The following is a 27283-nucleotide window of genomic DNA, read 5'->3' on the forward strand; positions in this document are numbered from 1 at the left end:
TTCCATCTCAGAGGGTGGTGAAGTCACAGGGACGATCTTTCTAGCCTTTTTTGAAGGTTGCGACTCCTCAGGCTGTCCCTGCCTCCCCTTTTCACCGCGGTGAGGAGATTTTAGGGAAGCAGGCCTATCAGAGGTCCCGGGCAAGGCTTTGACATGGGGCTCATCAGAAGTAGAAGGAGGAGACCTACCCCTTTTCTTTGATTTCCTGGATGACACCACCAAAGAGGAGCCCTCACTGTCAGAAGACAGAACCTCCTTGCGGTCCTTCATCTTTTGCAGCCAAGTCAGCAGGCGTCCTTCTCTGTCCCGCAAGATCTTGGTGGAAAAGGTTCTGCAAATCTTGCAGTCCGTGGCCTTATGATCCGGATATAAGCAGTATATGCAGTCTTTATGTTTGTCTTCAACAAACAACCTCTTTTTAGAGCAGGTAGCACAGGCTCTAAAAAGTGCTTTCTTGTCAGACATGACGAAAAAACAGGCAAAAGTTGTAGAAATGTTCTCAGAATTGAAGAAAATTGAGCAGAGCTCAATGGAGACTCCCTTGCACAACGTGCGGTAGAAAATCTGAGGCTCTCTCAGGAAGGTTCTATGGGGTGAGGCTACTCTGATTGGCTTTTGCAAGAATTTGGTCTCTTTTACAAAAAGGAGGTGGATAAGCTACAAAATGAGATGAGGCCTAGGCCTATTTTTTCACTTTGTGCTTACTACTATGGCATTTTTTATTTAGCGAGGCTCCCATTCCGACGACGGGGAATGATACAAAGCATGGGAATCTATGAAAGTTCCAATACTGGGGCAAACATATTTACTTACCTGTTTCCAGGAAATGTCCCAGTGCTGAATCCAGGTATCCAGCACGGAGTAAGAAAAGTATTGTACAAAGTAACTTACCTGTCATTTACTGAAAAAGCCTATTCATTCCAATGTACTGTATTTGTTAAGGGTTGCATAATACTGCTCCCCTGTAAACCAAAGTACAATTTCTATTGCATTTTCAAGCTGTTCTATGTCCAATGACTTATTCTGAAAAGTATTCATTGCTTACCTGTACCAAGCTTGCTTGATTCTAAAAAGAAACAGTATATTTTTATACAAAGTCAATTGGCCTGGAGTTCAGTTCTTGAGTGTGTGAGACCATTTGCTGACTGAGTGTGTACAACAAACGCTTCACACTGTCCTCTGGTGCTGCCAAGCTACCACTTTATCCTCTACCAAACCTCTGGAGACCCTTGGACTCTACACACACTGTGGCTCTATATATACTGCAACAAAGTGAGGTAGTTTCCTACAACGTCCGAGGGCGAGTGCAACTTGGAAAGTCTGATGTAGGACTCCCCCCTCCCCCCCCCCCCCCCCCCCCCCCCTAGGCTGCCCTGGCAGTCGACAGATAGCAGTGCTATAAACAAGCCATCTGGCTGCAAGTACGCTCGGATAAGCTGGGCTCCACTAGAGCACCACACACAGCTAGCTGTAAGGGGGCGGAAAATGTGAGAAAGGCTGAAAGATTCATGGTGTGTGATAATGTATGCATAGATTGTCAGTATGTGTGTATGTTTCTCAGCATGTTTAACTTTGTCTGCAGGTCTCTGCAAGTGTATGTAAGAGTAATATCGTGCGCATGTGTGAAAGTACTTGTGGTAGATTGTGTACGTGGCTGTATGTGGGTCTGAGCGCTTGTAAAAGTGTGTGTATAACATGATCTACGTCATCTTCTATACAGTGAAGTCAAACAGCGTTTTGCTTCCGATGTCAGACATTTTCTATGACCTCATTCATTGTCTGCTGTGTCATCCTTTGGGAAGTCAAAAAAAGTGTACCCTTCAAATGCTTTTACCGAGCTCAACTGTCCGATAAATGACGGTTCTATTAATCTGTCAAGTATGCTATATGGTGTAAACGTTCTTTATCTCTAACATTGGACCATGTCCTCAGAGCACCCCACAAATGGCTTATTGGGAAGAGGTATTTTTGCACAAGGTGTGGACTGATTTCATCAACACTATAAGAATGGAAGGTAGAGTTTATTCTGCCAGGATTTAAACCTTTGACCTCAAAGTTACATACAGATCTTTGCAGCAGGCACTCAGACTGAGCTACCTTGAAAGTGCTGTAAAACCATCTTTAGAAAATTACACAGAGCCGCAGACTCGTAAATAGGCAGACAAATGAAGCCAAGACACGAGGCAGCTGCCTTCATTCAGCCTTTGGAATAACTGCAGTTTTAAATATGCTTTTACATCCTCAATCATATGGTAAATTATATTTAAAATGTTGAAACATCCACTTTAATACGCAGTAGAAAACATACATTTTCCATTTACATCTATTGCTTACTCGCTGGCTGGATTGAGAACGGGCAGAGGCCTAGTGTTTAAGCATTTTCACTCTAGCTGGCAAGCAGGCCTAGCAGGTGTTGCAGCAAATGGCAGAGCTGCGATGTTTGCCTTTCGTGCCCTGTGGACTGACACAGCAGCCTACCACCACCACTCCAATCCCGTTAGTCCCAGACTGATAGGAGTTGCAGATGCGGAGACCCTGGTGTTCCCCAGGGTGTGAGGTATTCACATTTTAAGGGATCTGCAAGGTGAAGAAGCTTTGAGGTTTAGAGAGAGGACCTGGAAAGCAATTTAAAACAAAACTGGCTTAGGCCTCGTCAAAATGTACCAAAAAGGGCCTTCAGACCTTGGAGATGACCCTGGAAAGTGTTTGCAATGGGGGTATCTTTAACAAGGGAGACCGCTTCCTTCAGGGCTGTTGCCATCACTGGCGCAGCAGAATCAGTAGCACCGGGGCCCCTGGATGGAAGGGCCCCACAGATCACAACAGTGGCTCTCTTGCTCTCAAGAATGAGCAAAAGGGATAGATTTGATTTGCTTGCATTAGAGGTCCGGGTCCCCCTACTGTGCCAGTGTTGGTTTGGGGCTCACCGCTATGGCCCAGGAGGAGGTCCGGGTCCCCCTACTGTGCCAGTGTTGGTTTGGGGCTCACAGCTATGGCCCAGAAGGAGGTCCGGGTCCCCCTACTGTGCCAGTGTTGGTTTGGGGCTCACAGCTATGGCCCAGGAGGAGGTCCGGGTCCCCCTACTGTGACAGTGTTGGTTTGGGGCTCACAGCTATGGCCCAGAAGGAGGTCCGGGTCCCCCTACTGTGACAGTGTTGGTTTGGGGCTCACAGCTATGGCCCAGGAGGAGGTCCGGGTCCCCCTACTGTGACAGTGTTGGTTTGGGGCTCACCGCTATGGCCCAGGAGGAGGTCCGGGTCCCCTTACTGTGCCAGTGTTGGTTTGGGGCTCACAGCTATGGCCCAGGAGGAGGTCCGGGTCCCCCTACTGTGCCAGTGTTGGTTTGGGGCTCACAGCTATGGCCCAGAAGGAGGTCCGGGTCCCCCTACTGTGCCAGTGTTGGTTTGGGGCTCACAGCTATGGCCCAGGAGGTGGGGTGAGAAGATGTAGACGTCAGAAAGCCTAGTTTGGGTTTCAGACAAATGTCCCAGGGAAGACGGCAAGATGTGGGGCTTATTTCTTCGCTACAGAATTATGGTGGGGTCCAGCTTATTTTGTTATGAAACACTATGCAAACTTTTTTGAAGACCTTTGCCCAAATGGAACATGCAGAGTCCAATTCCAAGGAGAGTGAGCGTGCCGTTCCAAAGGAGCACGCACATGTGAAGGTTCCTTCCTCCCCATGTGCCTGCCCACACGAATCTTTAGCATGTTGCTACCTCATCACTCATGCACACAGTGGTTAGAAAGCATCCTTCTCAAGAATGATCCAATAAATACACTACTACACCCCCCCAAATGTACATGATCAAACTGCAGTCGACTGTCCGGGCGCTCACCTTAGTGCTGGAGACCGGCGGACGCAGAGGCTTCAGAAGCGAGCGATCCTCGGTCCCAGGGGCTGGAGGCTCCTCCCCATCATCATCCTCCATGGCTACCACAACATCTTGGAGGTCTACCTCTACCGGAGGAGGTGGAGGAGGTGGTGGCGGAGGTGGAGACTCAGGTGGGGGTGGAGGAGGGGGTGGAGGATTGTCCATTGGTAAAGGGGGTGAATGCAACGGACTAGTTGTCTGAACTGGCCAGTACGAAGTCAACGCTGCAGCCGGACTTGAAACAAGCTCCTTAGAAACTGAAACAGAAGTCAAACGTTAGACACAAACCGACAGAGGAGCATTAACATCACTTGAAGCCCATCTAAAAGTACTACTTGATCAATATCCCAAATGGTGACCCAGTGAAATACCTTGTCAGCAGGGATGCTGCAACTAATGCACAGCATTTGGGACAGCCATCTTGCACATGGCATTTTTGATAACTATGGCATACTGATATTTCAATGCTGGAACTCACATTTCAGACCCTATGTCTACATTTAATATTGGTTGAGGTCTGTTCGTCCACAACATGGTCTTAAGTACACTAAAGCACCAGAAAGCCTTACTCAGAGCACCAAGAGCTGCTTCATAGGAAAGAGGCTTCTGAATGAAATGAAAAGTGACATTGGCCAAATGAAACGAACAAATCCATCACAATAAAACAAATGTTAAGCACTTTGCCCTCCCCAAATGCATAGAAAAGTAACATCAACTCTCCTCACGTGGAAACGTCTACAATCACCACCTCATAGGGAATCCCCTACTCTGCTTCTTTGTAACTGTACCCAGATTTAGTTGTCATCACAAACATCTGTGCAGAGGCCATCAGGGCTCTAGCGTGCATTAATGCCACGGGGAGACATCCCGTAGGCCACTGTCAGAGTAGGAGAGCAACGGAGGGGCACAATAGCCCTACTTGTACCAAGGGAAGCCCAAGCACCAAGCGAAAAACCAATCACGCCACTCTTTGGCCTTCAGTGACCACTCAAGCGTCCCGTTACGCATCATGATAGTCTGATGCCAGCAGAGGTCTACACTTCAAGAAATATAGTAGAAAACCAGGAGCCAAAAAAACAGGTGTAAGAGACGCAAGCGGTAGTGGCGAATTATTGTACAAGGACTCAAAGCGACAGCACGTTCATCTGCTTTGGCTCCTTCATGGAAAATTTTGCACGGATCCATCAAGCCTGGAAAAGGGAGGGGGGGGGGTGCAAAAAAACAAGCATTGGCATAGCCAATAGGTCTCGCTTTTGGGACCTTATAAGTATTAAGTAATGCACGCCGAGGGATGACGGGGTGGCGCCGAGGGATGCCGGGGTGGCGCCGAGGGATGCCGGGGTGGCGCTGTGAGTCAACTGGGAAATAAATTCCTCAAATTATTCCTTACTTCTAATTAAAGTAAACAAAGACAAAGGTCAATACGGACTTTTTCTGCAATAATTTCTATTTAATCGCAATGTCTTTGTAGATTCTTTAAAATATGAACAGAGGGCCGGTATTTATATCTGGAATGGTAACTAACAACTCTGGCTGCTGATGAGACCGGTGGCAAACAGAAAACAAACGCTTGACTTCTCAAAAATTCACGGTTATCTTTGCATACTACCGTCTATCGTTTAAGGTGTAGTAAGCGATATATATATATACATATAGATATCATTACAATGTTTAGCCTAAAGGACGGAAAGGGCCAGAGGTAATTCAGTAGTAGGCAAGCGAACATATTAAGTTACATGAGCGTTCCACACATAATACAAAATAGAGTACACTTTACGCCTGTAGGGGCAAGAATCTGCAGAGCAGCTGATGCGCAAGGCGCTACCCGACATGGCTGTATAGGGTTTGAACCTCCTATCTCGCAAGGGAGACTATTTCCGGTTGGAGCACTTTCAATTTAACACTCAGTTGAAGTTCCCTGTTTGAGATTCTCAAGTGTCGCAGAGAGCCAGGTTGTAGAGAAGTGGCAGGAGGGGAAGAGATGGGAAACTGGTTTTAGGATGCCACGGCTCGCAGATCTGGATCTGATAGGAACTATTGGAGAGGAGCAAGATGTGCCGGAGGAACCCAAGTCCGATACTGGCAGAGAGGAGATGAGATGGGTGGAACAAGTTGGCACGGGCAGAAAGAGTATTTTTTAATTTTGAAGGGTAACATGGCAACTCGTCCGATGGGGTGAGCTTAACTTCCAGGTACTCCTGATTAAAAGCCCTCAGCGATACTGATCCTTGGTGGAGTAGGCAGATGTGTGGCTATTTAGTCAGTCGATAGATTGTGAGGTGGTGTGGTGATAATATAAATGGCGAGGCAGAAGGACAAGTGATAGGCTGCGGTTGTAAATAAACTGTGGTCCCAGGCAACATAAAAATGATTGGTAGCGTATTTGAACAAGCATTGGCCACGCGGCTGTGAAAGTGACACAGCCGAGAAAGTTAGTGAACACGCGCTGTGGGCGAGAAAAAAAACATGCATATATAACCACAGTTAAAGCTCAATGTTAAAAGGAACAAGCATTGGCCGCGCGAGCGGCCGCGAGAAGCGATCTGTGGTGGGGGAGAAGCAGGAATTGTGTGACGGAAGAAAGAGATGGCGGATGCACGCAAGTTTGAGGCCACCAAAAGCCGGTGGTGGCACTTTCAAAAGCCGCTTCCTAAATGTCTCGCAGAGCATCGCATACGCTGGCTCAGGCGAGACCTAAAAATAAGATTTCAGATTTTAATTTCCATAGGAAAATGTGCTCACCAATACACAAAAAAATTGCTGAAGGGAATTTAATCAGATTTGGCACTAAGTTAGTACGTTCCTCAGAAAGCATGTCTTTTGTAATTAGATTTAAATCCATTCAGGTATGCGAGAAACAGGAGTTTAAAGAGGAGCTTGAACTTTGTTAACCTCAAAAACAGAAAGGAGTTACTTACCTGTAACTCCAGCTCTTTAAGATTGGTATCTAACATGCGTGAATCGTGCTGGGAATGCCTGGTACATTATAAGAGTCGTCACCACTACTGCCTCCTACATCCAGACCTGCTCCTCGACCACTGGCCCCAGCTACTCCCAAAGACAGAATGAGGAGGATTCCAAGAGCTTGAAATATTCTGATCTAGAGGAGGGAGGGGATTTCATTGTACTAAGGGGGAGACCGATGAGATCTCTACCTTTCATTCCTTAATGGATAGAGCTGTCAAGAAATCTAATCTACCAATAACGTTTGTGGATCCGCAAGTTTTCCTTTACGACTTCAAAGATTAGCCACAGAAGTCTATAAATAAACACCAACTTTGGCTTTTGCCCCGTTGTAGGGCCTAAAGCTAATGAAACACCATGATAACTTGTCTAGAGAAGAGGTATGAAGCCTTGGATCCAGCTGCGGCTTGCCTCACTGGGCATTCTAAACCAGATTCGGTCATCTCCTCAGTGGCTCAGAGAAAACCAAGAATGAAATAGTTCCTTACCGAGGGGACTCATTTTCCAGCCTAAAGAGTCTACTAAATTCGCATGCTGTGCATCTATTCTAGTGGTTGGAGCCGGAATTGTGTTTTGTGTGGGAGTCGACCACTATTTGGTGGTAAGTTCATCCCTTATGTGACGGCAGGCAGCTCCCCAGAAATTCTTGTGCTGTCCCGCCATCTTCAAATTATTTCTCTCGTTTTCCTTTTTTTTTTTTAAATTACTCTGTTCTGGAATCGTTCTACTCACCGGTTTGCTTTTCCCTCCATTTCTGGAGCAGGAGGAGGGTCCCATGTGAATCCAGGAAAAACTTCAAGCTGCAACATTACTCCTACTGGTATCTAATCATTTAGTTTTGCAGCATAAATCTTTTTCTGAATTCACATGCTGTGAATCTGATTACGTAGTGTTTGGTTCTCTGGGAAGAATGGGTCACAATGTGGGTGAATTGACAAACAGGTGTCATAGTATTGGGTCCCACCTGTGCTTCCCTGATGACATGGAGGTCCACACTGTAGTGTTTTGTGAAGGTGTGTGGGAATACCCAGGTTGCAGCCATGCAGATGTCGGCAAGCGGAACATGTGCCATGAATGCTAGGGTTGCCCCATTCTTCCTAGTGGATTGCACCCAGGGGCATGTGGGTAAGGCCTACCCCGCACTCACAAATTGTTTTGATAGTTTCCACTATCCATTGCGTAATTGTCACCTTGGTTACTGGTGTACCACTGCTAGTCCTGGGAAACGACGAAGAGCTGGTTGCCCTATCGGACTGCTTTGGTCTCCTGTAGGTAGTAAAGGAGTGTTCTTTGCACATCTAAGGTATGAAGAGTCCTCTCTGCTCGACTCCTTGGTTCCTGAAAGAAGGCTGGCCGTCGGATGCTCTGGTTGATGTGGAACGGTGACACCACCTTTGGAAGGAACTGTGGGTTTGTTCTCAGGACAACCTTGTTCTTGTGGATTTGAAGGAATGGTTCTAGGATTGCCGGTGCTTGCAGCTCGCGGACCCTATGGAGTGACGTGATGGCTATCGGGAACACCGTCTTTAGGGTTAGGAGCCTCAGTTCAGTCTTGTGCATCGGTACAAAAGGCTCTGCCATGAGTTGAGTGATCACTGTATTCAGGGGGCGCAGGTTCTGCTCTTGGTTGCGTTTCTCTTTAGTCCTTTCAGGAATTTGTTTAATTACTGGTAGCGTGTTCCCCTGGTGTAAGCAGCTATGGTGGCCGTGTGGACCTTTAATGATGCGCAGGTCAGGCCGCAGTCAAGTAGGAGGGTAAGTAAAGTTAGAACAGTCACATGCTGGGTCCTGGTTTCTGCAACAGTGCTGAATCTGGTTCACTTGGCTGTGTAGCTCTTTCTGGTGCTCGGTCTTCTGGCCTCCCTCCGTATTTCCATTGTCCCGGAGTTTAGCTTTAAGTGCCCAAACTCTAGGTATTCAGGAGCCATGCCGCTAGGATGAGCTTCTCTTGTTCTGCATGGTTAAAAGGCCCTGAATTGCTTCGATTGGTACGGTGACAACTTTAGTAGGTCCGAATACCAGGTCTGTCTGACCCATTCTGGGTGATGAGTAGGAGTGACGTGCCTGGTTGTCTGACCTTGTCCAGTACTCTTGGGATGAGGGAAATCGGTGGATAGGCATAAGCAAATCTCCTTGACCTTTTTATATATTGGGCTTTTCCCTCGGACTGGTGGTGTGGAAATCTGGACACGAAATATGGGCATTTTGTGTTTTCTGGGGTTGCACTGAGATCTAGGGTTGGCGTTCCCCACTGTTTGAACATTCTATCCAGCACATCGCGCTTTATCTTCCATTCGTTGGAGGTGTTCTTTTGCCTTCTAAGTCTGCTCGCTTCTGTGTTCGGTTTCAAAGGAAGGTGCATTGTTATCAGGGTTGTGTTCAGTTAAATCACCCACGTCTATATCTCCTGTGCTGTTTTTGTCACTGGGAATGAACGTTGTTCTACCTTAACAAGCAGAGGGGGAACATAGTTGCTATGTTGTCCATCTGTTTAAGCACTGTCCGCCCCTTAAACATGCACATGCATGGCTTTCAGCGCTAGAAGACAGACTTTTGTTCCAAATAGTTTGTGCTTCACGGCTTCCTCAGGCCTCTGATCTTCAGATTCCCCATGTGAGCTCTCCTGCCCTCCTGGGACGCATCTGTTATGGTCGCTGTGGAAGTTGGTAACTTGAAAGGTCGCCCTAAAAGCGCGTTCTTCGGGTTTTACCATTCTATCCTCTTCTGAATCTTATTTATTTATTTATTTATTCAAAGTTTTATATAGCGCGAACAGGATCCTTACAGATATCGGAGCGCTTTACAAAGACAGGGTAGGGGCAGTAGGAGTCAACAGAGATAATGGGAACAGCATAATAGTCAATAGCATGGTAATAACAAGGTTAATAAAAACATACATAAAACCAATCCATATACAGTCAGATAAGGAAGTAATATAGGACAGCACAGGTCATTGATCCCACTACAGAGGTGTACAGGTGAATCAGTAAACCAACGTGTATCACATCTTGGTCGGTAGTAAGAGAGTAGCGTAGTGGCGCCCCCAACAAGTAGAGTATAGTGCCAGGGGATATTGCGCAGTGATACAAGCAATGAAGAGTCTCTGAACCAGCATCTATAACGATCAGGAGATCTTGGCCAGAAGGATGGTTTTCACCTCTTTCTTGAAGAGTGAAGTGGAGGGGATCAGCCTGGTTTCAGGCGGGAGCGCATTCCAGATCCTGGGTGCCATTCCTGAGAAGGAGCGCTTGTAGGTTTTCACTTTCCGGAATCTACGAGGTTTCAGGAGTAGATTATTTGTACTCCTATTGGATCTCGAACCTCCTGATATAGACAGCTTTTGAGCGAGGTAGTTGGGTGCCTTGTGGTGCACGGCCGCGTGTGTCATAACTGCAATTTTTAGATGTATTCTGGCCTCAAAAGGCAGCCATTTTAGAGTCTTTAGGTCTGGGGATATGTGCGAATGCTTTCTAGAGCCAGTAATGAGTCTCGCGGCAGCGTTCAGGGAGGCTATTAAGGGTGCTGTTGTGGCTAGTGGGAGACCGCTGAGGGCCGCAATTCCGTAGTCTATTCTAGGGATGACTAAAGCTTGTACAGCAGTTTGGAAGTCTTTGGCCGGGAGAAAGGGTTTAATTTTCCTCAGCGTGTTAATTTGAAAATTAGCTGCTTTTGTGGCTTTGCTGACGTGTTGCTGCATGTTGAGCTTGGCGTCGAGTGTGATGCCTAGGGATTTCGCCGAGTCCACAATGGTAGGTTGGACATTGAGTGCTGTTAGGTTGTTGAGCCAGGTTTGGGTGGTGGAGATTTTCGCCGGGGGTGTGATGAGTAGGAACTCAGTTTTCAGAGCATTTAGTTTGAGGTGATTATCGGCCAGCCAAGATTGGGTGTTAATAAGCGTGGAATTCAGATGTTTGATATCTTCCGGGGATTGTAACTTTAGATAGAGTTGTGTGTCATCGGCGTACATATGGAATTGAACATTGGATGCTTGAAGCAAGGTGGCGAGCGGTTCCATAACGAGGTTGAACAGTGTAGGGGAGAGGGTGGACCCTTGTGGGACACCTAGGTCTGCAGGCACAGGTGTAGATAGCACATTGTCGATCTTGAACCTCTGAGACCGATTGTGAAGGAAAGACGAAAACCACTTGAGAACAGTTCCCGATAGCCCCATTCTAGTACTTAGCAGCTCCAGCAAGTTCTCATGTTTGACCGTGTCAAATGCTGACGAGAGGTCAAGAAGGATGAGGAGGCAGGACTCATTGCGATCCAGAATTTGGAGGGCGTCATCAATTATGTGTGTCATAGCTGTTTCCGTGCTATGTTTCGCTCTGAAGCCTGATTGATGAGGGTTGAGGAGGTCAAATTGATCAATGTGTTTTGTTAGTTGGAGTTGGACACATTTCTCCAGCAGTTTGGCCAGGGTGGGGATATTGGTGATGGGCCGATAGTTGTTTAGGTCAGACGGATCAGCTGTAGGTTTCTTGAGTATGGGCGTGACTTGCCCCACCTTAAGGGAGTCTGGAATGTGTCCTTGTTGCAACGAGCTGTTAATGATCTTGGTCCAGAGAGGGAGGAGCAAGGGGATAAAGTCTTTTACAGCATTAGCAGGTAGGGGGTCTGTGAGGTGATTAGAGGGCTTCAAGGTGCAGAGCAGTTTGTATATTGCTTCTTCTGAATAGGTATCGAAGTACTGCCAGGATGCCTTGTTTTTAGGTTGAGTGTCTGCCATTCTGGTGTGGCTGGGGTATCGGCTTACATCTATGATGAGGTCATTTTTTATGTTGTCAGTCTTTAGTTTGAAGAAAGCAGAGAAGGCTTCACAGTGTGGGGTGTCGTTTGTTGAGCTGTTTGATTGTGTGGGTTGTGCCTTTGTTTGGGTCTTGATTAGCTCGAACAGCTTTCTTGGCCTGTTCTTCGCTTGGTCCAACTGGCGGCTGAAGAAGTCCGACTTTGTGCGCTTTATTTTCCTAAAGTAGGCATTTCTCTTGTTCTTAAGCTTTTTGAGATGCAGCGCTGAAGGGTCCGATCTCCAGGTGCGCTCTGCCATTCGCATATTACGCCTTTCATCATTGAGTCTGTCATCGTACCAGGGGTTAGAGATTTTGGTGGAGACTCTCTTCAGTTGCAGAGGGGCGACTTCATTGACTATTGTGTTCATAGAGTCAAGGTAGTGGTCAGTCAGTGATTGAACATCTGAGGCCCCTGAAGGGGGAAGGAGGAGGTTGCCGATGTGGGGAGGTAGGGTAGAGGGATTCAGATTCTTCAAATCCCTTTTCCATGCTTTGGTTTTGATTGGTTGAGTAGGGTTAGGTTTAACTTTTTCGTTGATAAAGAAGGTGATAATGTGGTGATCTGACCAATCGCAGGGTTGGATCGCCTCCAGTTGAATAGCGTTCTCTTTGGCAATGATGAGATCGAGTATCGCGCCTTTGTCGTGTGTTGGTTTATCGCATAATTGGGTGAGGTCAAGCGCATTGAGGAAAGTTTTGAGACTATTCACCACGGTGTCTTTCTGATCGTTCCAATGGAGATTGAAGTCACCCAGGTAGACTTGAGTGGTCTGCCGACCGGCATTGGAAGTGATCAGGTCCATGAATTGTTGAGTGAATATGAGATTGTCACCAGGCGGGTGATAGATGAGATGTAAAGCACAGACTTGTTTGCCCTCACTGGTGATGTCGAGGCAGAGGAGTTCATAGGAGGAAAGGGAGGGGGAGGTGACTTGAGTAACGGAGAGGTTGCTCCTAAAAATGCATGCAATTCCCCGCCCGTCTTGCCAGGAGACCTGTCCAGCCTAATGATGTGATAATTGGGGGGGACTAGTATGTCCATAATCGGGGTAGAGGCTTCAGTGAGCCACGTTTCCGTTAGAATGGCTAGGTCCAGATCCCTATCTGAGACGAGATCCGCGATGTCGGAGGAATGTCTCTGGGCCGATCTGCAGTTTAGTAGGATGCATTTGAGTTTGGGAGAGAGAAGGGTGGTCGAGCTTTCTAGTGTGAGGGGAACTTTTCTGAGGTTGTTAGGGACGGAGCCTCTGTTGTTGAGTGTTGGGGGCCTTAGAGGGTTTGTAAGAATTGTGGGTATGGGGATGTGTGAGTTGGAAAAGTCTTTTACCGGACCTGGGCCATAAGAGCGTAGGAGAGAGCATAAGTCGCGGTCCGACAAGGAGTTGAGAACACGACGGGGGCGGTGGGAATTATTGCGCACGGGGATAGTAGGCCATTGCTGGTGTCGTCGGGGGCGTGGGATAGTAGGCCATTGCTGGTGTCGTCGGGGGCGAGGGTATGCAGGGAGTGTGCGTCGTTTGTAGGGTAGTGGAATGGTGGGAGGTAGACTGGGCTGTGAGGAGAGAAGGTCTTTGATTGCGTGGATGTCTTTTTTGATTTGTAAGATTTCCTCTTTGACTTGTTGGAGGGTGGATAAAGTCAGGTCAGGAGGGTCATTGGGGAAGGTGTTGGTGGAGAGAGCCGTTGGTGAGTGGTTGAGTAGTGAGCTGGTGAGCAGGCTGGGTATCGGGGGGGGGGGTATACTAGTGTTGTTGAGGGGTTCCACGGAGCTAATGGGTGGGATGGTATTCCAGGAGTGGGCGTGTTTGTGGGCGAGGGGTGTGGGTGATGTAGGTGCGACAGGCGGTGGGTGAGAGGCATAGGTAGTGACTTCAGTGGGAGACGGTGCCGGTGAGTAGAATAGTGAGTGAAGGCTGAGGACAGTGGGGGAGACAGGAGGGTAGTGAGGGCTGAGAATAGGAGGTGGGAGAGAGGGGGATGCTAGGGTAAGGGAGGAGGTATGTTCTGTATCTTTTGTTGGGAGGGAGATAGAGTTGTGAGTGGGAGTGGTGAGGGAGCAGGGAAGGGAGAGGTGTCTGCCGTGGGGGAGATGGGGAGGATGGGTGGATAAACTCCGAGTGATGGTGTGTGCAGATGTAGGCGTGTTGTGGGCGGGAGTTGTTGTGTCAAGTGTGAGAGACTCGTGGGTGGGAGTGTGAAGGGAGATGGGGAGGGAGAGGTGTCTGTCGTGGAGGGGATGGGAGGGGGGGGGTGGATAAACTTTGGGCGGTGGCTTGTTCAGATGATGGTGTGTTGTGGGTGGGGGATGTTCTGTCCGGGGGGGGAGGGATGGAGGGGATATGGGTGGGGGTAAGAAGGGTAGAGGGGTTGCTAGTATGTGCGGTGGAGTTATTTGTGACTATTCTTGGGGAGTGGGGGGCGTTAACAACAGGTGGGCCATTTACTGGGGTGCTAGGGGTAGAAGTGTAGTAGGTGGTGGCTGCGACGTCAGGGGTGATAGTGCCCGCGGAGTTCTGAGTGGGGGTCCGCAGCTTGGAGAGGTGCTCTTTGAACTTGGGGAACAGGTTGTCTAGTAATTCCAGGTTCTTGTCCGTGGATTGGATTAGGACAATCCCGTTATTGTAGATGGTAATGGTAGACCTGCCCGGGAAGAGGTGGGAAGGTGTGATGGTGAGACTTAGGCCATGAGTTGTTTTCCTGGTGGTGGAGACTGTGAGTAGGGATAGGAAAGTTTTCCTCCATTGGGCTCTGCGTGAGGTGTGGAAGATGATATCAGTATTCAGGGCTCCATTGCCCAGTGAGAAGTAAGTGTCAGCAAAGGGTGTTTCTGGGTGTGACCTCAGGAAGTTGTGTTTAAAACGTTTAGTGGCATTTTTGGAGAGAGGAGTGGAGGGGTAGTTAATTCTAAAGGTGTTCTTGCCGTTGAGCTCCATTTTATAGAGGCTGTGGTGATAGGGGTAGGAAATAGGCCGATAGTACAAACTGTCAGCCGCTAGTTACAGGGCCAAGGAAGACACTAGTGAGTGTCACTAGTGATAGCCTATAATATAAATAATATACTGGAATAAAATAGAATACCTATGCAGGCAGTAAAATACCTGAATCAAAAGTGACAGTAGTGTGTAGTCAAACATATGTGAGGTACATGTGCCAGTAACAAAAAAACAATTACAAACAGCAGTCAAATGCAGAAAAAAAGTATTCACATTCAGTGCATTACAAATGTTCAAAATAAAGCTAGGGGTGTAAGTGTAAGAACCAAATAAATGAGGTAGCGAACAGTGAATGATAGGGATAAAGGTGAGATAGGTGCAGGTGCAGCATGAGGTAGCGTTTGGTGCCGCACCGGTGAGGGAAAAGTGAGATGGGTGCAGTTTACTCAGAGTGTATAGAGTACTAGTAGAGGTATAAAGCTGCAATATAGAGCAGTCACTTAATCGCACGAAGATACATATACACTACAAATACAAATACTAGTATAATACTAACAGAGTCAGGGTGCAGACAGAGGCTGCTTGAGTCATAAATGACACTAGTGAGCATCCAAAAGAAATATGAGGTAGCGGTCGGTGCCATACCTGTGAGGAGAAAGTGACATAGGTGCGGGGTACAAAAATTCTACAAAGTACAGGTAGGAGTACAGTATTGCAATAAGGGGCAGATACTTAATCACACATATCACACATATATGAGGTAGTAATCGGTTGTATAAAATACCATTAAATATATGATACTGCAATAAAAGGTAGACACTAAGTCACAAGATAATTAGACGTGGCGCTCTGTACAGTCTTGGATGGGTACGAATGGCCTGTTCTTAGGTTATGTACAACTGGTGGGAAAGACTAGTCCATGATGGCCGCCAGAGCGAGGGAGAGACTGGACCAAGATGGCCACCAAATAGGGGAGATCGAGATGGTAGTCCTCTTTTGTTGTTGTTCCTTTTAGAGCAGGGGAGGGTGGTTTCATTTCCTGTATGAGCCAGCCCAATTCCTAGCTTACTGGGAGGGAGTCTTATCTCTCTTTTGCAGATTCCTGACCGCTTAGGTAATAGGCCTCATGGTCAGTTGTTAGGCTGGAGGGCGATTTATGGCTCCAGTTTATGGCCCCCAGTCATATTGACCAATGGTGAGTGAGGAGACTGCAAAGCCCGCGAAAATGTAAAGCTTACAGTGCATTCCGGGCATAAAATGGAAGATCAGCCTGAATGTTTGAATTAACAACTTTGCTTGTAAAGTTCCAGGCAGAAAGTGAGAGAAACTGTGAGATAGCTTAGCTTAATTACCTTCTGGTCGTCAAGCTGCCCAAGGCTGTAAGAAGTCCTTTACAAGTCAGGCACCTCCAGCGTAGAGCTGCGCGGTGGGCACCCAAACACGTAAGCAGGGCACACCGGAGACGCTCTAGAAGTCGCTTGCGCCGTTTTTAATGATGATCAACCGGGAGTGGGGGAAGGGCGGCATCCAGCTATCATCTTGCTGGGTCGGGCCGCTTCAAATCCCTTCCGCTTGCCCCCCTCTCCGCCCGTTTCAGTGATGTATATTGTGGTGGGGTGAAGGTGGGGCATGAACTCACCGTTGCAGCAGTGGTGTCTCCTCTCCGTGATCCAGCCCCCGGGCCGAGGCTACAAACAGCCCAGATAGCCGGGACCCACCGATCCAGGCACGCCAAGACAGGCACACCGACCGTCCAGCTCCGCCATCCCGGCCCCCGGTAGACAGACCTCTCTGCCACGAAACAGCGCGGGTCCCCGGGTAGGGCGGGGGACAGAAGCGTGCAGCGCCGAGGGCTGACCAGCTCCCCACCCGCGCCTGCAAAGGGCTTCGCAGTCCGTCAGGCAGGAGCCTCCCGGGCGTCTCAGGCGTCCACAGCACTGATCCGAGCCTAGGTGCAGGACCCCTCCAGTCGGCGCGTGTGGCGGAGACCCCAGGCTGGTCGGGCAGCTCCGGTGGCAGGGAGCAGCCCAACTGCAGGCGGAGAATGCAGGCAGCCAGTGGCAGGCGGTGGCGAACGCAGTCAGGCAGATCCTCTCCCCAACCATGCGGGAGTTGGGCTCCGTTGGTAGGTGCTTCCCGACTTCAGCAGCAGTGCCCCGGACTCAGGGACCTGCCCCTCTAGTCCGGAGAAGGCTCGTTGCGGACACCGGTGGCAGGGGTCAGTTGATCTTCACTTCAGCACTTCAGATAGCACTTCAGGCGTCTGCCATGAATCCTGTCCACTTCACCAAGATGTCCCGTAGTCAATCAGTTTTATTCCGCTCGCTCCACCACATCCAGGCCGGGCTCTAGGCAGCAGACATCCTTATCGTCAGCGGGGGGAAGGCGGGAGCGGCTCGGTCCTCTCCAGTGAGTCTCTGCTTCCAGGCAAGTCGGGGATCAGCAGCAGTTTTCCGGTGCAGATATCTCGGCAGGCAGGTAAGCAATCCAGTTACTTATTCCAGTTACTTGATCCAGTTACTTTTGTGTAGCTTTGCACGATGCCGCTCTGCGCTATCGGGGGTAGTACCTGAGAAAGTGATCCCCAGCACAGGAGCTCTTACCGAGAGCTCCTACTCGGCGGCCATCTTGTTCCTTTTCTTTGATGTGACAACCACTTGACCCCCACAGCTTCAGACCATCTCTTCCATTGAAGATCCTTTTCTGTACGGGTCACACACGGAGTCGTGCACATGATGTGAGGGGAGGTCCATCAGCTTTAGGATATTCCTTACGGTCAGACGGTCCCTTCTGGTAGAGGGGAGTTTGCTTGACTATTGCTGATGCTCTCTTGGGGACTGGGTATGCTCATGCGGTCACCAGCGTCTAATGTTGCCCCCAGGAACACCTTCACCCTCTCCAGGAGAGATGTCTTATCGTGGTTTATAGTAAAATCGAGACTTGGGAGCGAGCTGATGTCTATATGTCCCTGTGACCACCACTGGGTTGGGCCAAGAGCAGTAAGGCCAAGCCTCAATGAACTATACAACAACAACTGCCAATACGGCCACTTCACTTCTGCTCTTATTTGTGAAACACACATTGATCTGAAACTATGTTTTGTAGACTTTGAAATAAACCTCATTTTTTTATTTTAATTTTTTACATATAAAAATTTTAACTTTTAATACAAATTTGACACAATTAACATTTGCACCTGATTAACATCAAGTCAAGTAAAACAGTCTTTGTTTTTATCAATCTCTTATTCTACATACTCCAACATTCTCCATTCAACCTTTCCATACACACTAAATTTCAAATTCAACAAGAAGAACTTTTGCTTGCATTATTTACAAAAACCAGCCATGGGAAACAAGTTGCAATAACTAAAAAAAAATTGTATTTAAAACATCATTGAGAATTCCTAAGACTGGAAGAAGAACTGGTCTACGTGTTTTGAACTCTCAAAAATTTGAAGAGTTCTCGTCAGGACCACGTAGCTTAGCACTGTGTAATTCAACGAATTCTCAGTTGGAACAACAAATGTGATCTCGAGGTGCCCGTCTATTTTGAAAAATAGATTAGTAGGCGCCTACTGCGCTTGGACGCGGAAGCAAGGATCGAGTCCTGAGTGCGTTTGACTCATCCCGATTGGATTTTATCCAAGATAAAAGAAACTGGCCCCTAACGACCGGAAGACAATTTCCAAAAGAAGCCTCTGTACAAAGATGGCAGCCTTCATTTTTCAAAATAGATTGGCACCTCAAGACCACATTTGTTGTTCCAACTGAGAATTCGGAAAAGGAAGTATAGGAGAAGAAGGGTGCATAGGAGATGTGGCAGAGTCCTTCTTGACAGGTACTACAGGTGTGGGTGTTGTATCTGCCTTCCTCTTCTTGTGTGGTATAGTGGATACAGCACCTGTTTTTAGGTCAATTTAGATCTTTTGCAGAGGATCTGGTTGGAAAAGTTCTTGTGGAACCTTTGTCGGCGCCGATTTTTTCGGTTCCAGACGAGGTTGCTGCTTATCTTTAGCCTTAGGAGGTGTTACATTGTCCTTTGGCATAGTTTTCGGTGTTGTAGGCTGTTTCGAAGGCTTGGGCGCATCGAAATCAGGCCTTGTCGGTTTTGGTACCGAAGACGATGTCTTCAGAGTGGAAGCTGGTCTCGTCTGCTTCGAGGTGTTGGACGCTGGCTTCGCACCTTTGTCTTTCGAAGTCGACGGTCTGAGCCGAGACTTCTTTTGGTTTCGGTGCCGAGGGAGCTAGTGGGATCGGCACGTGTTGCTTGCTCGGTAAAGAGCTACCGGAAAGCTCAACTGCTTTCTTCGGAGCCGGGCTCGATGGCGGGGCTTTCAAAGTAGTTTTTTGGTCGCGAGTGTTGACCTTGGCCTTCGATCTGAGTGCTGTGTGTGGTGCAGGGGAAGTAGTACTCACGCGCTGACTCGATGGTATGGAGTCATCCGAGTCGTCTGCCTCTGATAAGATTTGGTGATCGAAATCTTCTTCGGGAACGAGCAGAACCTCGAAGATGTCCACCAGTTCCGGAGCTGATCTCTGCATGTCTCGTCGACGGGCCCTCCGATCTCGGATGGTTTTCTTGGATCGAAAGGACACGCAGGCTGTACAGCTGGATTCATCGTGTTCTGGCGATATGCACAGGTTGCAGACCTCGTGGTGGTCCCTGTGTGGAAACATCGCTCCACACTCTGGCATTTCTTAAATGGCGTTCTTTCCATGAGGTGTAGGCCTCACAGCTTGGATAGGCCCAACGGCCCGCGTCGATGACCGGAATCGAGCTGATGGAGTCGAAACGATGTTAGTTGATATCGAAAGTAGTTAAGTAAAGTTTTAATGATTTTTTGCGCTTCAAAGTACTTGAAAAGTAGATTGCGGAGCGGAAAAAGTCATCCGAACCCAGTGGCGGAAAAAGACAATCTAAGGATGGAGTCGATGCCCATGCACACTATCGTCCAAGGGAGGAGTCACCTATCTTGTGACTACAAAAGACTTCTTCCAAGACGACAACATGCAATCATCCGAGCCCAACACCAGGTGGCGATCTAATGCAAAAGTGTAGTATCTGCAGCTCATATGCCTCGAACAGTGGGTTTCTGTTGCAAATTTTTTTAAGGGTTGATCTGTCTCGTAGTGCATACAAAGTAACCTATTGTGAGTAAGTGCCCTCTTTCTTGCATGGTATGCCCCCACTTTTTGCTGAGTTGCTGATGTACTTTGACCGAGTATGCCCTGGGTTCCTGCCAACCAGGTACCCAGGGCCTGTGTTCCTTCCCTAAAACTGCATTGAAGCCTAAACCCAATTGGCATCTCTGGCCACAGGTCAGCCCCTAGTAAATGGTACCATAGGTACCCAGGGCCCTGTGACCAGAGAAGACCCCAAGGGCTGCAGCACTTATTGTGCCACCCTTAGAGGCCCTGTACCTTTATATATACATACACACACACACAGCCTTTGCAGTCTGCGTGTTTTTTGGTGCACAACAAAGTGAAGAGTCGACATGGCACACATCCCTGTGTGCCATGTCTACAACCCACTGCCCTGGCATAGATCAGTCACCCCTCTAGCTGAGTGCACTATACCAGTGGTGTGGGCACGGATGCATGAGCCCTGTGCCCCTACAGTGCCCAGGTCCATTCCTGGGCACTGTAAGTGCAGTGCTGCCATTAAGAGTATATAGTGCTGGGAGCTTGTCGTTACAAACTCCACAGCACCATATTGGCTACACTGAAGACTGACAAGATTGGTATCAAACTTCTCAGCACATGAAACCTGCACAGATGCCAGTGTGGTATTTAATGTAAAATTCACAGAGGGCACCTTAGAGATGCCCCCTCAAAAACAACCAGCTTTTGGTGGGTTCCCTGACTGGTACACACCAGCCTGCACTACAAGACATGTTTCTTGACTCCTGGCGTGGGAGCCTTCGCTCCCTGAGCCCAGAAACAGCCTTTCCTGGGAGGACGTGGTCACACCTCCCCCAGGCCAGGAAGTGCAGTTTGTGGCTGGCGAGGTTCAAAGGCCTGCCAGCCTTTGTAATGACACCCAGCCTCTCTTGCTAGCAAGAGCAGGTCCCCTTCCTGTCTCCCCTCCTTTTAGGCAGGAAGACAGGCGGGAAAAACTAGCCAGCCCAGAAGGTGTGCCCACCTCTGCCAACTCCACCCCTCAGGTGGGGGGAGGCGAGGCCCCCTCTTCAATGCCCACCATCTTGCAGATGGCAGGTGTGAGAAGTTGGCCTGATACAAAGTGCTCACTAGAATAGTGAACATTATATATCAGGCCAAACAACCCTTATTGATGATTGGTTGTAAGTCAACCTTCTAGACCAGCTATCCTAGTAGCATGGATACGAGCAGTCTAAGGCTAAGACTCTAGAGGGCGTGTTAAGCCAGCTGTTTTACCATCACATATACCCCTTGAACACCAAGTTAAAGGACACCACACAAGTTGTTATGAAAATAAACGTATATTTATTTATAACAAGACTACCCTGGCTCTTTATGAGACAGGGAGCTAAGCACACAACAAAACTCTTAAAGAAATACTGAAAGTCGCACAAATTACACAAATGCCCTAGGGGCACGAAAAACCATATATTACAAAAGTGGAATGCGAAATTACTAGCAGGTAAGTACTATTCTCATAGGCTTTAGGATCGCTAGGACTAATCTACTGAACCTTCAGATTGCAAGCAGGAGGCCTAGGGACGTCGTGTGCAGAGTGGGAAGTCTCACGCGTAAGGCGGGGAAAAGTCTATGGAGGCTAGTAAAAGCAAAGTTAGTGTTCTCGGGCGAACCCGACTAGGTAGGTCAAAAACGAAAGTGGATCTAGACACTTCGAGAGTTGGTCTACGCTGGAGCACCGGGGTACTCGGTTTACCTAGCCCAGGGGCTGCGGCTGCATAGGGTTCAAGTGTCGTCGGATTTCTTCGTTGACCAACCAGGAGCCTGAAGTAAGAGTTGCTGGCAGGCGACCAGTGAAGATGTTCCGGGCTGATCCAAGGACTGGATCAGCTGAAGGAGGATACCTGTAAGCAGAGGGGACCAAGTTCTGAATCACTAGCCAGTGATTAGGTGGGCACCAGGATGGCACCGGACGAGGTCACTCAGCCAGGTGAAGAGGTGACACTGGATTCTGCTGCTGCACGGACCAGGGCGCTGATGTCGACCAGGCTGGAGGTCTGCGAGCTGTCCGTCGGATGTCTGCTGCTGGCGATGCTGGATCCGGTGAAGGAGGCAACAAGCCTTGGCTAAGGCAAGCCCACGCGGTGACACAAAATGGCGTCTGGGGTGGACCAGGAGGGTCCTAGGAAGTTCCCCTTCAAGAGGAGACAAGGGCCAGTCCAGAGGAGCTAGACCAGCGGTGAAACAAACGTAGGACGTCGTCTGAAAGGTCACTAGCCAACGGGCAAGTGACCTGGACAACGCGGTGAGCAGCAAAGAGCAGAAGGGCCCCACGCAGATCTCGTGGATGCAGGGGGGGGCTGAACTTCGGTGCTGGAGCTGCTCAGGGTCGGGGCTTCTCTTACCCCAAAGCACTCGGTCGAGGGTCACTCGGGAGTCGTGCTGGGCAAGCGTTGTGCAGTCTTGAAGATGGCCGGTCCCTCGAGGTCTCGTCGCACCCACGGGTCTCAGCTGGGCTGAAGATGCAGGTAGAGGTCAGAGGTGCCAGGGAAGCCGGTTCTCGTCGTGCTGGGCAGTCTTGATCCGGAGGAGAGACTTACAGCAAACCGCGATGCTTGGTTGGTGCCTGCTGCTGCAGGGTGACTACTCCTTAGTCACAAGGGAGAAATCTTGAAGAAGAGTCTTGAGTTCCTTTCGTAGAAAGTAGTTTCAGGATTCAAAGATGATCTGATTTGGAAGGGGGCCAGTTCCTACCTTTATCCTGAGAAAAGGGGCTGGCACGCGACTAAGTCCTGCCCTATGGGTGGGACTAGGAGGGGGGTGGTTACACCCCTCTCCTTTGGCGGGCTTTTCCCCAGCTCAGGGGCTGGTGTGCCCCTGGAACTGGTTCAAGCCGGCCTATGCATAGTGAGCACCGGGGTGCCACTTGCAGTCACCTTCCTCTAAAGCCCTGCCTACCTGGGATACACAAAATCCTGTCTGGGATGGTGCTGGCACCGCCCCTGACAGGAAACCCTTTGTCCTTGCCTCCTGCGCTGGGAGGACTCCCAGCAGCAGGAGGGCAGACTTGTGTCTCGGTGGCAGCATCCATTTTGTGGAGCTGAGGCTCGAGTTAACTTTAGCCGGGGTTACAGCTACATACATGTCGTGTCCCTCTAGAAGGGTGGAATGCTAACCCCGTCGCCAGAATTGGCGAGGGGTTAGTATTCCAATTCGTATGACACCTTACTCGACATGTTTTGATAAAGCGATACCAGAGTTGGCATATAACCGCGAGGATTATAATGCACTTAAGAGTATATGGTATGCGTTATCATGGAACAGCTATTAGGACTTGGTTCCGCAAGCTGCAAACGGGCTCAGCTCATGCCAGAGCACCATTTCACATTATTCCAAGAACTCTGCCTTCATGATTGATAAGGCCTGCCATAGGAGTGACTGATAGGAATATATGTGTCCATTTTAGGGTTAGACATAGGAATACTATATCTAAAGCAAAGGGTGTGTACACCACCTTGCCCCAGCTGTCAAGCAGCCAGTTGTGTCTGTTTTAGTTAGTCAGCCCAGGGGTGGCATAATACATGCTGCAGCCCCTGGGAGACCTCTGGGTACACCTCTGCCCTGGTTACAGGGACACAAGAGAGGGCCCAGTGCCAATTCAGTACCTGGGTACAATTTGGAATAGAGAGAACAGCTAGGCTGTGGGTCTGATTAGCAGGCCCACAGCCAGGGAAAGTCGTAAACCAGTGAAGCAAAAAGCAAAAATCTGGGTGATCATAGGATTGCAGACCCCACTCTCCTACAGCAGGCACGCCCCAATCGGGTTAGCGATTGTGCTCACTGCCCCACTTGGGGTGAGCACACTAAGGGTGTAGTCACCGTAAGGTTAGTAGCCCATTGGCTATTGACCTAGAGACCCCTAAACGCCACCTAAATACATTATTTAGGGGGCAGCCCTGAACCAAGAAGGAATATGCTACTTACCAGTATGCATCTGTTCTTGGCATGTAGGGCTGCTAACATTCATATCTATTGCATAGATCGCCGCCTAGTGTTGGGTCCGGATGATTGCACTTTGTTGTCCTGGAAGAGTCTTCGAAGTATCACGAGATAGGTGGCTCCTCCCCTGGACTACAGTGCGCATGGGCATCCTCTCCATCCTCAGATTGTTTTTCGCCATTGTGGCAAAGATGGAGTGTAACAGTGTGAGCGATGGCCATGCTAAGAGTAAGTGTAAATTCTGCAGCCGCTACAGGGGCCGGGGAGGAGGGTGGGCGATATGAATGTCAGCAGCCCTACATGCCAAGAACAGATGCATACTGGTAAGTAGCATATTCCGTTCGAGGCATGTGGGCTGCTGAATTCATATCTGTGCATAGACTGTATAGCAGTACCTCCTCTAACGGTGGACGCCTGTGTCAGCTGCAGCAGTCTGAAAAAGAGTTTTGAGGACAGCCTGGCCGTACAGCAGCTTGCTGCTTTGCTTGCACGTCTACACAGTAGTGTTTAGTGAAAAAGTGTGTATGGTGGACCATGTGGCTGCCTTACAGATGTCTTCAAGAGGAATATTTCCTAGGAAAGCCATGGATGCCCCCATTTTCCGTGTAGAGTGTGCTCTTGGGGGGGACAGTTAAAGTGCGTTTAGCCTTTTGATAACATATTTGAATGCATTTAACTATCCATCTGGCTATTCCTGACTTTGAAATGGGATTCCCTTTATGTTGTGGTGAAAAAGCAACAAATAATTGCTTTGTTTTTCTAAATGATTTCATTCTGTCCACATAATAAAGCAGAGCTTTTTCCATCTAGTGTGTGGCTCTTTCCGCTACCGACTGTGGATTTTGGAAGAACACTGGCAGTTCTATTGATTGATTATTATGGAAAGTGGATACGACCTTTGGCATAAACTTAGGGTTTGTTTTAAGAACTACCCTGTTAGCATGTATTTGCATGAAGGGTTCTTGAATTGTTAGTGCTTTTAGCTCGCTGACTCGCCTGTGTGAGGTAATGGCAATCAAGAATGCCACCTTCCACGTTAGAAATTGTAATTCACATGTGTAAAGGTTCGAAAGGAGGTCCCATAAGTCTGGTAAGTACTATGTTTAGGTTCCAGACTGGGGAAGGTGGGTGCATTAGAGGAATCACCCTTTTAAGACCCTCCATAAAAGCCTTGATTGCTGGGACTCTAAACACTGAAAGGTGTTGCCTGTTTTGAAGGTATGCTGCTACAGCAGCGAGGTGTAGTCTTATAGAAGAGTAGGCTGGGTTGCATCTTTGAAGATGCAGGAGTTAACATATAATGTTCTGTGTGGAAGCATCTAATGGGTTGATTTGGTTATTGTTGCAGTAAATAACAAATCTTTTCCATTTAGCTACATAGCACGCTCTTGTAGTTGGTCGTCTTGCCTCTTTAATGATGTTCATGCAGTCTGGAGGCAAGTTAAGGTATCCAAACTAAGACTTCAGGAGCCAGATCGCTAGGTTCATCTGGTTTGGATCTGGGTGCCTGACTTTCTTTTTCCCAAGATCCTCTAATTAACGGTTCCTCTCCGAGTTTTTCTGTTTTTTGTTGGGTTAGCGCTGGGACGCTCTAGGGCAGCCATGCGCTTTACAAATTAAATTTCATTTCATTTCATGGTTCTGAGTTAGAAGATGGGGTGCGAGGCGCAGCCTTTGATGAGGAAATACTGAAAGTTCTAGGAACGTTGTGTACCATGGTTGTCTCGCCGATGTGGGAGCAACTAGGATCAGTGTGAGTGACTTGCCGCAGTTTGCGTGCCACCAGCGGAATCAGTGATGCTGGGGGAAAAGCGTACGCAAATCTGCCTGACCAGTTCATCCATATCGCATTGCCCTGTGACAACGGATGTGGGAACCTGGCGGCAAAGGACCGGCATTTTGAGTTTTTGTCTGTGGCAAACAGGTCTATCTCTGGATGCCCCCACTGATCGAGGAATGGTTGGAGAACGTGGGGGTGAATCTCCCATTCGTGTAGTTGTTGGCTGTGTCTGCTGAGCAGATCCGCTATTTGATTGTCTTTCCCTGTGAGGTGCTATGCCAGGAGAAAGATGTCTTTAGGAATTGCCCACTTCCATATGCTCTGTGCCAAGTGGGACAGCTGTGGGGAGTGCGTTTCTCCCGGTTTCTGGATATAGTACATGGCTGTTATGTTGTCCGTCCAGATCAACACAGTCTTGCTGTACAGGTATTTTTGGAATGCTTTTAGAGCTAGGAATATTGCTAGCAACTCTAGTTGGTTGATATGCAGTTTCTTTTGCTTGACTGTCCAGAGCCCTTGGACTGTGTATTGAAGTAAGTGGGCTCCCCAACCTGTCAGTGATGCGTCCGTTGTCAATACTACTTGTGGAACTTGCTCTTGGAACAGTCGCCCCTTGGAAAGGTTTTGTGGGTTCCACCACTGCAAAGAGTTGTGAGCGCGACTGTCTACCAACACTAGGTCTTTTAGTTGTCCTCGAGCCTGGTTCCACTGCCGTGCTAGACATTCTTGTAATGGACGCATTTGAAGTCTGGCACGGGGGACAATGAATATGCAGGAGGCCATTATGCCTATGAGCTGCATGAAGACTCGAACTGTCAGGGAGTGTTTTGGCTGAAATTTGAGAATAAGCATCTGCTGCTGGTTATCCTCGTTGAGTTTGGATATGCCTTTGCTACCGAGGTGTCTATAGTGGCTCCCAGATATTGTGTGTGGGATGGTTGTAGATGCGATTTTGGGTAGTTTATCGAAAAACCTAGGCTGTGTAGCAGCTTAAGTGTTTGAGACGTGTCTCTTGCACACGGTTCGTAGGATTTTGCTTGTATTAGCCAATCGTCTAGGTATGGGAACACGTGGATGTGTTGCCTCCTGAGATGTGAAGCTACTGTCGCTAAGCATTTTGTAAACACTCTTGGAGCCGTGGTTACCCCGAAGGGGAGAACCTTGAATTGGTAGTGTTGACCTTCTATTGTAAACCTGAGGTATTTCCTGTGAGCCGGATGGATGGGTATGTGAAAGTACGCATCCTTGAGGTCCAGTGTTGCTAGGAAGTCTCCTTGCTGGAGCAGCGGGAGCACTTGCTGTAGTGTAATATGTTATGTTAAAATCATTTTTACCGCACATGGTCACCAGACGGTTTCATGGCGCTCATAGACCGTAGCGGACGGGCCAAACAGCAGAATTACACATAGGCTAATTGAAAAAGGTGAGTTTTGAATAGTTTGCGAAAGCAGGTGTAATTGGGACAGAGTCGAAGTGAAGTTGGGAGGGAGTTCCAGCATGAGGGGGCAAGAAAAGAAAAGCACGAATGTAGGAGAGTAGGGTCTGCAATCCTATGATCACCCAGATTTTTTGCTTTTTGCTGCACTGGTTTACGACTTTCCCTGGCTGTGGGCCTGCTAATCAGACCCACAGCCTAGCTGTTCTCTCTATCCAAATTGTACCCAGGTACTGAATTGGCACTGGGCCCTCTCCAAGTCCCTGTACCCAGGGCTGAGGTGCACCCAGAAGTCTCCCAGGGGCTGAAGCACGTATTGTGCCACCCCTGGATTGACTACCTAAATCTGACACAACTGGCTGCACGACAGCTGGGGCAAGGTGG

At 48.6% G+C, this 27283-nt stretch overlaps 1 protein-coding gene across 3 annotated transcripts in view; it reads right to left on the bottom strand.

Annotated features, from left to right (window-relative positions):
- The window catches only part of FNBP4 (formin binding protein 4), a 235524-nt gene that overhangs the window by 96967 nt on the left and 111274 nt on the right, over positions 1–27283 (bottom strand). For all 3 annotated transcript variants that reach the window (XM_078684505.1, XM_078684506.1, XM_078684507.1), the window contains one exon: positions 3840–4132. In XM_078684505.1, the coding sequence (XP_078540631.1) occupies positions 3840–4132 (293 nt within the window). The remainder of the gene's footprint in view (positions 1–3839; positions 4133–27283) is intronic.

Source organism: Lissotriton helveticus, chromosome 3_2, assembly GCF_964261635.1.
Source record: "Lissotriton helveticus chromosome 3_2, aLisHel1.1, whole genome shotgun sequence".
Taxonomy (NCBI): Eukaryota; Metazoa; Chordata; class Amphibia; order Caudata; family Salamandridae; genus Lissotriton; species Lissotriton helveticus.